At 34.0% G+C, this 11382-nt stretch overlaps 2 protein-coding genes across 2 annotated transcripts; one reads left to right on the forward strand and one right to left on the reverse strand.

Annotated features, from left to right (window-relative positions):
• The first annotated feature begins 3887 nt into the window (after window positions 1-3887).
• On the forward strand, window positions 3888-6085 carry LOC111900789 (transcription factor MYB17). The gene is made up of 4 exons (XM_052766824.1): window positions 3888-4057; window positions 4354-4703; window positions 5258-5387; window positions 5502-6085. The coding sequence occupies exons 2-4, from the start codon at window positions 4541-4543 to the stop codon at window positions 5971-5973; spliced, it is 765 nt and encodes a 254-aa protein (XP_052622784.1). The 5' UTR covers window positions 3888-4057; window positions 4354-4540; the 3' UTR covers window positions 5974-6085.
• LOC111900790 (remorin) lies at window positions 6037-7455 on the reverse strand. The gene is made up of 5 exons (XM_023896672.3): window positions 6998-7455; window positions 6869-6916; window positions 6667-6754; window positions 6503-6584; window positions 6037-6413 (listed from the first exon to the last, which is right to left on the reverse strand). Exons 1-5 carry the CDS (start codon window positions 7146-7148, stop codon window positions 6213-6215), a joined length of 570 nt encoding a protein of 189 aa, XP_023752440.1. The 5' UTR covers window positions 7149-7455; the 3' UTR covers window positions 6037-6212.
• Between the last annotated feature and the right edge of the window lie 3927 nt (window positions 7456-11382).

An 11382-nucleotide genomic window follows, 5' to 3' on the forward strand; every position in this document is an offset into this window, starting at 1 on the left:
AGAGTTTTGAACAATAAATAATAATGACTTGATGTCAGTTTATAAAACGATTCAAAAGTAGTTGATTTGATAACAAAGTATAAAATAACTGAAAACTATTGTATTGAACACATTTTGAAGCATGTGAAATCAGTTGGTTGGAAATATAGTTATAAATCACATGTGATTGATTCTATAACTTCATATTTTCTACTTGTATTCCCCCCATAAAAGCATTTAAAATCATTTAAAAGATTGATTAAGGGGTATGAACTCACCTGTAGTGGGTGGTTTAGATGAATGGATAGTATAGGATGCTAAGTGTCAAGTGAAGACTTAAGCACACACAAGGATCCTAGTTAACATATAATCACACATATATGTATCCAATTAGTCATTTAAATAACTAATTAACCATGTTAAGACATCCTAAGACATGTAAAACACTTGATTTAAGTGCTATAAGTCCAAAGGATTGCATCTAAGGGTGGTAGGACCTTGCATTTGAGTTTAGGGTTCAAGGGTAAACTCCTTTGGAGTTTACAGTTTTGTGACCATCAACCCTTGAGTTTATGGTCGTAAACCCATGAGTTTACGGCCGTAAACTCATGGTACTTTGACCATTTTGTGTTTTGAAGCTTTAAAGATCATAAGAAGCATTCCTACTTCATGTTTAAGCCTTAGGAAGAGATTAGGGCACCATTTCACTCCTTTGTGGAGTTTACAGTCCTTGGACCATTTGTCTTTGGTTTACGGCCATAAACCCAAATGGTTTATGGTCTTTTTGATGTTTTCAAGTACCAAGCACATCAAGGAAGGGGTCTAGGATAGTTTCCAAGGCTTGGTAAGGGACTAGGGCCACTTTGGCCCCTTTGTTAGGGTTTACGGTCCAAGGTGTTCTTGGACCGTAAACACCTTTGATCTTCTGTTCCATGGTGTTTTATAAATGATTATGATGTGTAACAAGCCTTATAATACACTAGGGTAGGAGTACTTACTAGGTAGAAGCTTGAAAAGGTGCTAAAAGTCCAAGAACACTAGTGTGTGTTCTTGGTGTTCTTGGTGAAACTTGAAGATCTACACATATGGAATGATTTCACGGATGGAATCATGTAAGATCACTAGATTAAGGTAGATATCAACTTATTAGGGTAAGAAACACTTACAAAGTTGAAGATCAAGAAGAAAGGTCGGATGATACTTGAGAGGATTTGAGTTTGGATCTTGAAAATGTGAAAAAGTGGTAAATAATGACTAAGTGTCATATTTATACCCCCTTTAGGGTTTATGGCCGTAAACACCATGTTTAGGCCGTAAACTCCAAACTCTTGGAGTTTTGGGACATTATTGTTGCACAATAAACCCTAGGGCATCCTCTCTCCTGATATCTCCTAAAGTACTAACCTTAAAATACTCAAACTTATTTCAAAAAAGCTTGAAAGTTAGCAGAAATAGTTTGACTTCTATTGAAGTGAAATGTTGTACATAATAGAAATTTCGGGTTGTCACAATCCCCTACAAATTACAGTGTTATATGCTTTTAAATGCTTTTTAAATGCTTTTAAATGGGAGAATACAAGTAGAACATGATATAATTGTGTTAACCACTTACATGTGAAAACATCAAACAAAAGGATTTCTTATACTCAAACACTTGTTCAAACCATTTTAAAACTATTCTTAGATTTCCGTTTATATCAAAATCATATTCATGTATCTATTTATGTATAAGTATGCTTTAACGGACTTAGGACTATTCCTAAATACCTTGACTCATGTTCCTTGTTTGGTTGTGGGCTAAGGGTAGGATCACTAGTCCGACTGTCGGCTAAATCATAGTTATACTCATTGAATACATACATGAATATTAAACCCATTTTTAAGGAACATACTAACTCAGTTTCTTATGTTGAACAATTGAGTCTTTTCTACAAATTAGTAACAGTTCAAACAAACATACTAGTAAACTATAATAGGTATAGTTTAGAGAATTTCTACATACTATTTCTAGATCAGAGAAACATACATGAGTCAGTACATACATACTATAACAAGAACTGGAAGGAATATACATACTATAACAAGAACAAGAAGGAATATATATACTATAACAAGAACCAGAAGGAATATACATACTATAACAAGAACCATAAGGAACATACATACTATAACAAAAACAAGATAACTAAAATGTGAGATGTTATTTCATGGCATGGCAATATCCTTGCTATGTCACATTTTATAACCAGAGTCTCCTGGAGGGAGAGCGTGAGTTTGTGTATAGATCTATACTGGATTGACAATCCTACACCTTGCTGCTAGCTACAGTAGGACATGCAAGTCTACGGGTGACAAATGTCATATCATTTTCGACGCCTGAAGAACGTCGTATTTTATACTAGTCAATCAAGCATGGTTATAACCTTAATCACATTTTAACCTTAAATTAACCAGTTTGGTTACAAGGTAGTTAATGCATTAGTAGTGTATTTTATATAACACTACTGTAAATCTTCATTTTCCATTTACATTCATACAGTGATATCCTCACATGAGAAATGCATACTATTTTTCAAGTAAAGATAGTTACCTATATGGAAAAACATACATTTATACTATTTCAAGTACAAACATACATTTATACTATTTCAATACATTTATACTATTTCAAGTACAAACATACATTTTACACTTTATTCAAGAGAACAGAGCATACAAACAATTGAGTCTTGGTAGAAGACTACTTTTCATTTTAGAAGAAAATATAGGATTTTCTGGAAATTATACAAACATTTTCATTATACATATACAAACATTTTCATGAAACAAATGCAAACACTTGACACAACAATACTTATGCACTCACTCAAGTTTTATGTTGATACTCTCTTTCAAAATAACTTGTATTCTCAGGTCACCAGTAGACAGGTACACTAGATCAGGTTTTTGAGAAAACAGAGCATGTTCAATACTCGTCTTAAATTTTGTTAAATATAGATTTTTGGTGTTATACAACTATTCACAGAACACACATGTATTAACTATTTTATTAATGCAATGGATGTTGTTGTTTGTTTTACTATTGTGCAATGTTATGATACTCTACATGACGTCCTCCGCCCCCGAACGTTTCCTCCGTTCTGGTTTGGGGGTGTGACATCGTCTCATGTTTTTATACTTTTCAGTTATTTGTATTCAACTCTTGAACAAACAGAGTTTTTGTAAACAATGTAATACTTGAATTCTCAATGTATGAATGTTTATGTTGCTATGTTTCATTACAATCCAATTGTTATGATACTGTACATGAAGTCACTCCATCCGCCCTCAGACATTTCCGTCGTTCTGATTTGGGGGTGTGACAATGCGGTTGTGATATTAGCCTTTTGGTGCCTTTAGAATTTTCGAAATTCCATCATTTTTGGAACAGTGTTGCCTAGGAAATCTCTTATTTTTGATGATATTGTTGAAAGAGCATTTTTTTTGGATTTCTAATAGATGTAGAAAAACTAAGCTTGTTTGGACTGCTTGACTCCATAATCCTGCTTTAACTTTTATTATGGTGTAATGTTTCTTTCTTCTTGCTAGTTTCTTATAAAAGTTTCCGCTCCACAAAAAAACGTAATACGTTGTTTTATTTTAGAATTGCAAAACTAATATATTAATATACTATATAAATTGACTAGTGGTTGCATTTTTTTCATGTATCTAGAGATATTGTAAAGTTGCATTTTTTTCATGTACATAAAAAAATCAAAAAATAATAAAACACTCCATAACACGTGGTTCAGGTGCATGGAAAATACAAATCAACTGCAAGTCAGTTTATCAAAACCCAACTTTTTCCAAAATTTAAATTTAAATATAAAATAAACAAATAAAAAGGTCACACTCTTTTTGTCATGTTCTCCACGAGCTCACGCATTAAGAAACGCAAAGAACACAGAGATGGACATATGCAGTAGAAGACTTCATTTCTCTTCATAAACACCCAAAAAAAACCCTACTTTCATCCCCCATTTGCACCTTCTTGCACTCCATAAACTCCATTATTCTGTCAAATCTCCTGCTTACTCAGGTTCCCATTCATCACCTTCCTCAATTTGTTTCTTTCGCATGCATTTGTGTGTGCGGATTTGTATGTTTTTATGAAGAAAAAAAAAAAAAAACTTTTCTAGCTTTGGTAACAGTGACAGCCACCTATATTGAAGACGTTTAATTGTGCTGTTATTGCAGCTTTGGCTGTTTAATCGTTCGAAACAACTTTTTATTCATTGTTGTGTGTGTGATGAAGACACGTTTTTACCTTTTAAATGTTCAAATTGTGCAATTATTTGGGGCATTTCTAATGAATTGTACTGGAAAATGTTGCAGAGATGAAATAGTACGATTTCATAGGCGTTAATGCTAGTTCAGAGGTTCAAAATCGTGGTCCGGTCATCGATAATTGGTTTCCATTACTGACTTACTGTCATTTTGGACTGCGTCTATTATTTGACTCTCTCTCTCTCTCATAAGCACACACATTCCTTCACTCAGTTCGTTTCTGCGAATTTGTTGAATGAGAAAAAAGGGAGGAAAAGAGGGGAAAATGGGAAGACTACCATGTTGCGATAAAGGCGAGGTGAAAAAAGGTGCTTGGACCCCTGAAGAAGACAGGATACTTCTCGATTATATCACTAAGAACGGCCATGGCACTTGGCGTTCTTTCCCTAAACTTGCAGGTTCTCTCTCTCTCTCTCTCTCTCTCTCTCTCTCTCTCTCTCTCTCTCTCTCTCTCTCTCTCTCACTATGCTTTTTCACATTCGACCCCAAATCTAGCTGTTGAGACGAATTTTCACTTTCGTGAATCGATGGTCAGAATGGTGGTAAAGTTATTATCCAGATCTCGTATGTGTCCCCACTAATGGTGTTCATGGAAGCTTTATCCAAACACACGACCTAACGTTACCTCTATAGAAATTGTGGATTGTCCTTTGATCATCTCAATATTTCTTTTGCCAAAAAAGTTGTGAACCGCGGAGTAATTGCTTGAATGTACAAGTTACTTAATTCATGACCCATGGAATAAAAACATATTGAGATGAAGACAACCCTAAAAACAATAAGAATCAGACACCAAATTCTGAATATACACACATGACAATAAATACCAAATCAGTCCCTATGTAGACAGCCTTTCCCTGAATCAATAGGACCACTGCCCAATGCACATACACTCATAAATAGGGTACACCCATTAATTAAGAAATGGCAAATCATTATCTTTTTCCGGCAGGTCTCCGGCGATGTGGCAAAAGCTGTAGGCTGAGATGGACAAACTATCTTCGTCCTGATATAAAACGTGGTGCTTTCACTTTTGAAGAAGAGCAAACCATTTTCCAGCTGCATACCTTGCTTGGTAACAAGTAATCAACCACTTCACTCTCTTTATTTAATTATTTTCTTTTTTCCTCCTGATTAAGTTCTGTATAAGTGCTTAACCCATTAAGTCAAAAAAAAAAAAATTATATAATATGCAGGTGGGCAGCTATAGCATCAAGGCTGCCAGGAAGAACAGACAACGAGATAAAAAACTACTGGAACTCTCATTTAAGGAAACGCATCCCAAATTTACAAGCCAAATCAGATTCCATGTCAGCAGAAGATATAAAACCCAAGCTCCTGTCAACCAGCCACATGGCAGAATGGGAGAGTGCCAGGGTGGAGGCGATGGATCCGATTGTTACTGGTGGAGGGGATTGTGACTACTTTATGAAAGCATGGAATTCTGTTGGTGGTGATGCGTTTCAAAGAGGAAAGGAATCGGAATCGATGATTAAAGTGGAATCGGAATCGGTGATTACAATGCAAGCTGAGGAGGGGACGAATAGTAATTCCTACTCTCCAAACTCTTATAAAACAGAGAAGTCATCTGATATAACGTTGGATCTGTTGCTTGATTTTCCAAATGAAGGGGAATATCTAGAATATTTAAATGATAATTCGGCTTAGAAAATGTTTGGTTGTTTGTAATAGGTAATCCTTCCTACTTATTTACTCTACAAGACTTGTTAGGAATCTGAAACTTCTTGATAGAAATGTTACTTTAGAAACTTGGTTGTTACATATGTATATATTTTATTTTGTTCTAGGTACAAAATGCACACAAAAAATAATAATAATCAAAACATGAAATCATGAAATCAAATACACAAATAAACAAAAATTTAAAAGATTTGCAAAGAAGCTTATTATTTAGAAAACCATCTGAGTAGTTTCTTAGGGGTAGCTCCAGTAGCACGACACTTAGCTGCAAGCTCTTCTGCTTTCAATACATCTTCTCCACGTTTGGCTTCTGTGTTCGCTCTCTTTTCTTCTGCTGTTTTGTGAAGGAGAGCCACTTTGTTCTTCATCTTCTCTATGTATTTAGCCTTCTTCTTCTCTAGAGTCTCCTGTTTATCAAAAAGTTTAAGAATCAATATTACTAAATGAAGAAGATAGTTAACGTCGTTGTTTTGGGAATTGAAATTGAGCAATTGACCTCGATCTTTTTCAATTCAGCTTCCAGTTCTGCTCTTTTGCTGTTCTCCCATGCTCCAATGGCAGCTAGCTTCTTCTCGGCTCTATTCAACAATTCCAGAGTTTAATTTTTTTTTTTTTGATCGAGCTTCTGATTTTATATTATAAGTTTGTAGATTTTCTTACTTGTTATCGATTTTGGATCTCTCGCTTTCTTCCCATGCTTTGATGAGTGCGCCTTTCTTCTCTGTTGCGACTCGAGCGAGGACAACATCTGATTATAATTTAGAAACGTCAAAAATCAAAACCAGGCTTCGATTCTGATTCTAAACAAATTAATTATGATTTACGAGTAATGAAACAAAGAATTGATGAACGATGATGCTACCTCTGTCCACGGAGCCCTCCGTTGGTTTCTCCTCGCAAGGCTCTGACTCTGGCATATAAACAAACAGTTAGAGTGCATCTGTGCATCAACTTTACGCTGTAGATGTCACACAGATAAAACGAGACTTACTTTCTTCAACGGAAACGGTTTTGGCTTCATCGGTGGGTTTTTCCTCAGGAACGGAAGGTGTCTTCTCCACGACGGTGGGTGGAGGAGGAGGCGGTGGCTCAGCCAGGCACTCAGGTTCGACCTCTACCTTCTTTGCTTCTTCAACAGCCATATTTTGTTGATTTACAGTTGAGGTGTAGAAAATTGAGGGTTTATGAGTTTGTGGGGATTGATGGAGTGGGAGGTTTAAGATTTATAGACTGGAGGATTTGGAATGAGCTGGTGACACCTGCCATTAACAGACTGTTCCTTGTGTAATGTGTTTGTTTATCGGTTTTCTTCCAATCGTGTTTGAGGAATAAATCGAATAAACACTCTGTTCTGTTGTTTATCACCTCATGTCATCTCATTTCGTCGTCAATGCCTCCGAGAATATAAATTCGTGTCGTCACAAATAAATTTTTTATAGTTTTCGATACTTGCCATGCAGACCATGTCAATTCTGTTTTTGTTTGCTTCTCTTATTATCTTGTTCTTGTTCAGAGTTTGAATCTAAAATATGTCAACAAGAAAGATCTCCTAAAAACGTAATTCTTTTTATATTATACAAGAGTAAATATTATAATTATAAAATTATAATATAAGGTGTATACTAATAAAAGAGTAGTTCTTTTGCCATTTGTCATTATATTAGACATTTTAATTAATGTGTTGTCACTTGTTAATCTATTACTTTTCCATTTTAAATTTATTAGACCTCCTCATTAATGTGATTCTATTTTAAATTTTAAATTTTAAATTATTGTTATCATTAATTCACAAATAAAAAATATCTAATATATATTAAAAATTAATTTTATATATTTATTTGAATCAATGATTATAATTTCACATAAATAATAAAAATATCTCTTAAATTAATAATTTATTTAAAATAATTTATTAATAATTTTGAGTTTTTACTATAAAAGTTTGATTAATTTTATAACCTTGTTTCCCACGGGTTTTAAACTAGTATATATATATATATATATATATATATATATATATATATATATATATATATATATATATATATATATATATATATATATATATATATATATATATATATATATATATATATATATATATATATATATATATATATATATATTGTACTAAGTAAGATGTCCGTTTTCAATACAAAGGTTGGTGAGTTGTTGGCCCCCTCATTCCAGTGTTCCACCTTTTACTTAATCGTACCCAACAACTAATCAAGGCTCATCGTGGCCTCGTTTTAGTTTTTAAAACTAATTTATAATAATATAACAAACATGATTCCCTTGAAAATATGGGTTAAATTCTATAATTGACGATGCATTTTTATTAGTTTTTGACTTGGTTAAGGAAATATGAAATTTATCAAGAATGACATTTTGGTAAATTCTTATGCTTGCATTGAAACGTAATTGACTATCACTCGAGCCTGAGGACATGTAGTTTATACCAATGATTTATATAGTTAATTTGAGTAGTTGTAAACGAGAAAGAGTTGTACTTATAGGAAAAGATTTATGTTACAAAGGTCATTGTAAACAACCATGTTCTCATTAACAACTTTTGTTTTTTTTTGCTTATATGCTATTATATTTTGGATTTTTTTTTTTTTATTTTGGGCGATTGGCTGGTCACGAACAGATTATGGTGATGTATCGGTTTTGTTGACATAATTTTTTTTCATGGTTTACATTTAACCCTAACATTTACACATCACTTTGTGTTAGCCACAACATTTTTATGTTCTCCATTTGCCATTATTTTTTGGATTTTTTTTTTTTTTCGTTTTTAGTCCTTGACCCTTAAAATGAAAAAGAAAGAGACGTTGAAGGCAAGAGCCGAAACTGCAACATCTCATTGAAGGGCAGTGCGTGTTAGCTAATAAACCAGTGGCTTCTTCTTTTCGTGTATTACTAGTGTTTATTGTATTTAATGTATACATATATTTTAAAATAAGGAAAAACACCTAGTGTAAATCTTAAATCCGTGACATCTAATAAACAATATGACATGTTAATCTATTATCCAATCAAATTTGTTAATTCATTTGTAATTCATCTAAGAAACAACTAGTTATTTCTAATGACATTCGTTAAAAAACCAAAGAAATGAGATCATATATGTTGAGAAACTAAATTGCGGGCTATATATAATGGCATATTTATTAATGCATTTTTAACTTGTTGACTCGAATTATGATGGGATGACAACTAAATAAGTTTTTAAGTCATAACAAAGACAACCTTTGGCTCATCGACTAAACCCCCCCCCCCCCCCCACCCTTTCTCCCTCTCTCTCTCTCTCTCTCTCTCTCTCTCTCTCTTAAGGAAAGTCGCGAATCAGCACCTCTTATAGTAGCACCGAAAACAACGACCAAGAAATACGAATTTCTTAACAATTATGTCAGATATATCTAATTGTTTCTTAAATGAATTACGAATGAATTAACAAATTTGATCGACTCAAAGATTAACACGTCACATTATTTATTAGATATCATAGATTCGAGACTTACACTAGGTTTATTCCTTCATTTTATAATATATTAGCTAACTTGTCACCATAACCTGTGCCAAAGTACTTAAAGATGAAAAGTTTTTCAAAATATAATGGCATATAAGGAACAAAAACTAAAATTGGGGTTAAAACAGAACATCGTTGTATATATAATGACTTTTGTGGCGTAAACCCTATAGGAAAATACAACATGGTTGTATACATATGTTAGTTAAAGAACAAACGATAAACGGAAACATATCTAAAGAATACGAGAAATCAGGAAAAGAACGAAATCAAAACACTCAAAACACAGGGATTTAAGTGGTTCACACTATCTTGCGATAGGTTACATCCACTGTCGAACTAGAGAGAAATATTTTATTCCACACACGTTTTTCTGCTGCAATGTTAAAGATATGGTCGTTCATAAGTATATAAACGAGAAAATTTGACCTAAACATCTAAAAGGCCAAACTTGACTGAAAAAAAAAACTAAAAAGAAATTGCCCCGCCCAGCTCACGCCTAAGATCTTGTGGTCTACACCCAAAAAAAATTCAGTCTTTAAATTTCAATCCTGATGATAAGTCTCCATATCTAACAATCTCCCGTTTGGAGGCTTAACCATCATTCAACTTCCATCCAAGTTCGTATCTTCTATAACACTCGTCTCCCTCTCTAATCCCCGCATCCTCTTTAATTCCTGGAATCCGAGTTGAAGCCATGTGCTACTTCAACTTATCAGTTAGTACCACCTTAGTAAACCTATTTGCTGGATTTTTTGTACCAAGGATTTTCTTCAGATTTAGTGTACCATCAGTTATCAATTCTCGTATGAAATGATATCAGATCTTTATGTGTTTCGTTCGGCTGTGAAACACCAGATTTTTCGTGAGATGTACTGCACTTTGATTGTCATAGTGGAGAACACAGTCTTCTTGTTTTATTCTCAGTTCACAAAAAAATCTTCAACTATATGAACTCTTAGCTTGCTTCCGCAATATCCATATATTCTGCCTCCATAGTTGAAAGGGCAACACTTTTGTGAAGTCTAGACATCAAACTCACTGTTGTACCTCCGATAATGAAAACATACCCAGTAGTGTTTTTTCCCGAATCCGCACATCCACCTAAATCAACATCAACGAATCCTTACAATGCCAATTTACACCGTTGAAACATAGATCGACTTCAGAAGTACCTTTTAAGTAACGCATCAACCGCTTGACCCTTTCCTAATGTTCTTTAACTAGATTTGACATAAATCTTCTCACAACTCTCATTGCATGTGCAATGTCCGGTCTAGTGCACACTATAGCATACATAAGCTGCAAATTGTTGATGTGTACATGATTTTAGCCATTTCTTCTCTGTCTTCATCGTCTTTGGGGTCTGTTTCTTGGAAAGTTTTATCTGGCTTCCCAAAGGTGTACTTCTTTGTTTCGCATCAGTCATGATGAACCTCTCTAGAACCTTCTGGATATACTTCTGTTGTGAAAGCTTCAAAGTTACAACAACCCTGTCTCTGAAAATGCTATCCCAAGAATTTTTTTGGCAGCTCCCAAGTCCTTTATCTTGAACTCTCTGGAGAGATGCCGCTTCAATCTATTGATTTCCTATATGTCTGATCCAACAACCAACATATCATCAACATATAATAAAAGAATAATGTAAGAGGACTTGAACTTCTTCAGATAACATCATTGTTCCTTCTCATATCTCGTGTACCCATTTTTTTGCATGGAGCTGTCGAATTTTAAATACCACTGCGTTGGGGCTTGTTTCAGTCCATATAAACTCTTCTTCAGTTTACACACCACATTCTCCTTACCATTCACCTAGAAACCTTCTGGTTGGGACATGTAAATAT

This window comes from Lactuca sativa, chromosome 8 (assembly GCF_002870075.4).
Source record: "Lactuca sativa cultivar Salinas chromosome 8, Lsat_Salinas_v11, whole genome shotgun sequence".
Classification (NCBI taxonomy): Eukaryota; Viridiplantae; Streptophyta; class Magnoliopsida; order Asterales; family Asteraceae; genus Lactuca; species Lactuca sativa.

Bases quoted from the DNA above. Each gene is read 5' to 3' on its own strand.
- LOC111900789 (XM_052766824.1), top strand. From the start codon at position 4,541: ATGAGAAAAAAGGGAGGAAAAGAGGGGAAAATGGGAAGACTACCATGT. The intron at 4,704-5,257 runs GTTCTCTCTCTC...TTTTTCCGGCAG, and splicing joins TTCTTTCCCTAAACTTGCAG to GTCTCCGGCGATGTGGCAAA. The intron at 5,388-5,501 runs GTAATCAACCAC...TATAATATGCAG, and splicing joins CATACCTTGCTTGGTAACAA to GTGGGCAGCTATAGCATCAA.
- LOC111900790 (XM_023896672.3), bottom strand. From the start codon at position 7,148: ATGGCTGTTGAAGAAGCAAAGAAGGTAGAGGTCGAACCTGAGTGCCTG. The intron at 6,585-6,666 runs GTAAGAAAATCT...ATTGTTGAATAG, and splicing joins AGATCCAAAATCGATAACAA to AGCCGAGAAGAAGCTAGCTG. The intron at 6,414-6,502 runs GTCAATTGCTCA...TTTGATAAACAG, and splicing joins CTGAATTGAAAAAGATCGAG to GAGACTCTAGAGAAGAAGAA.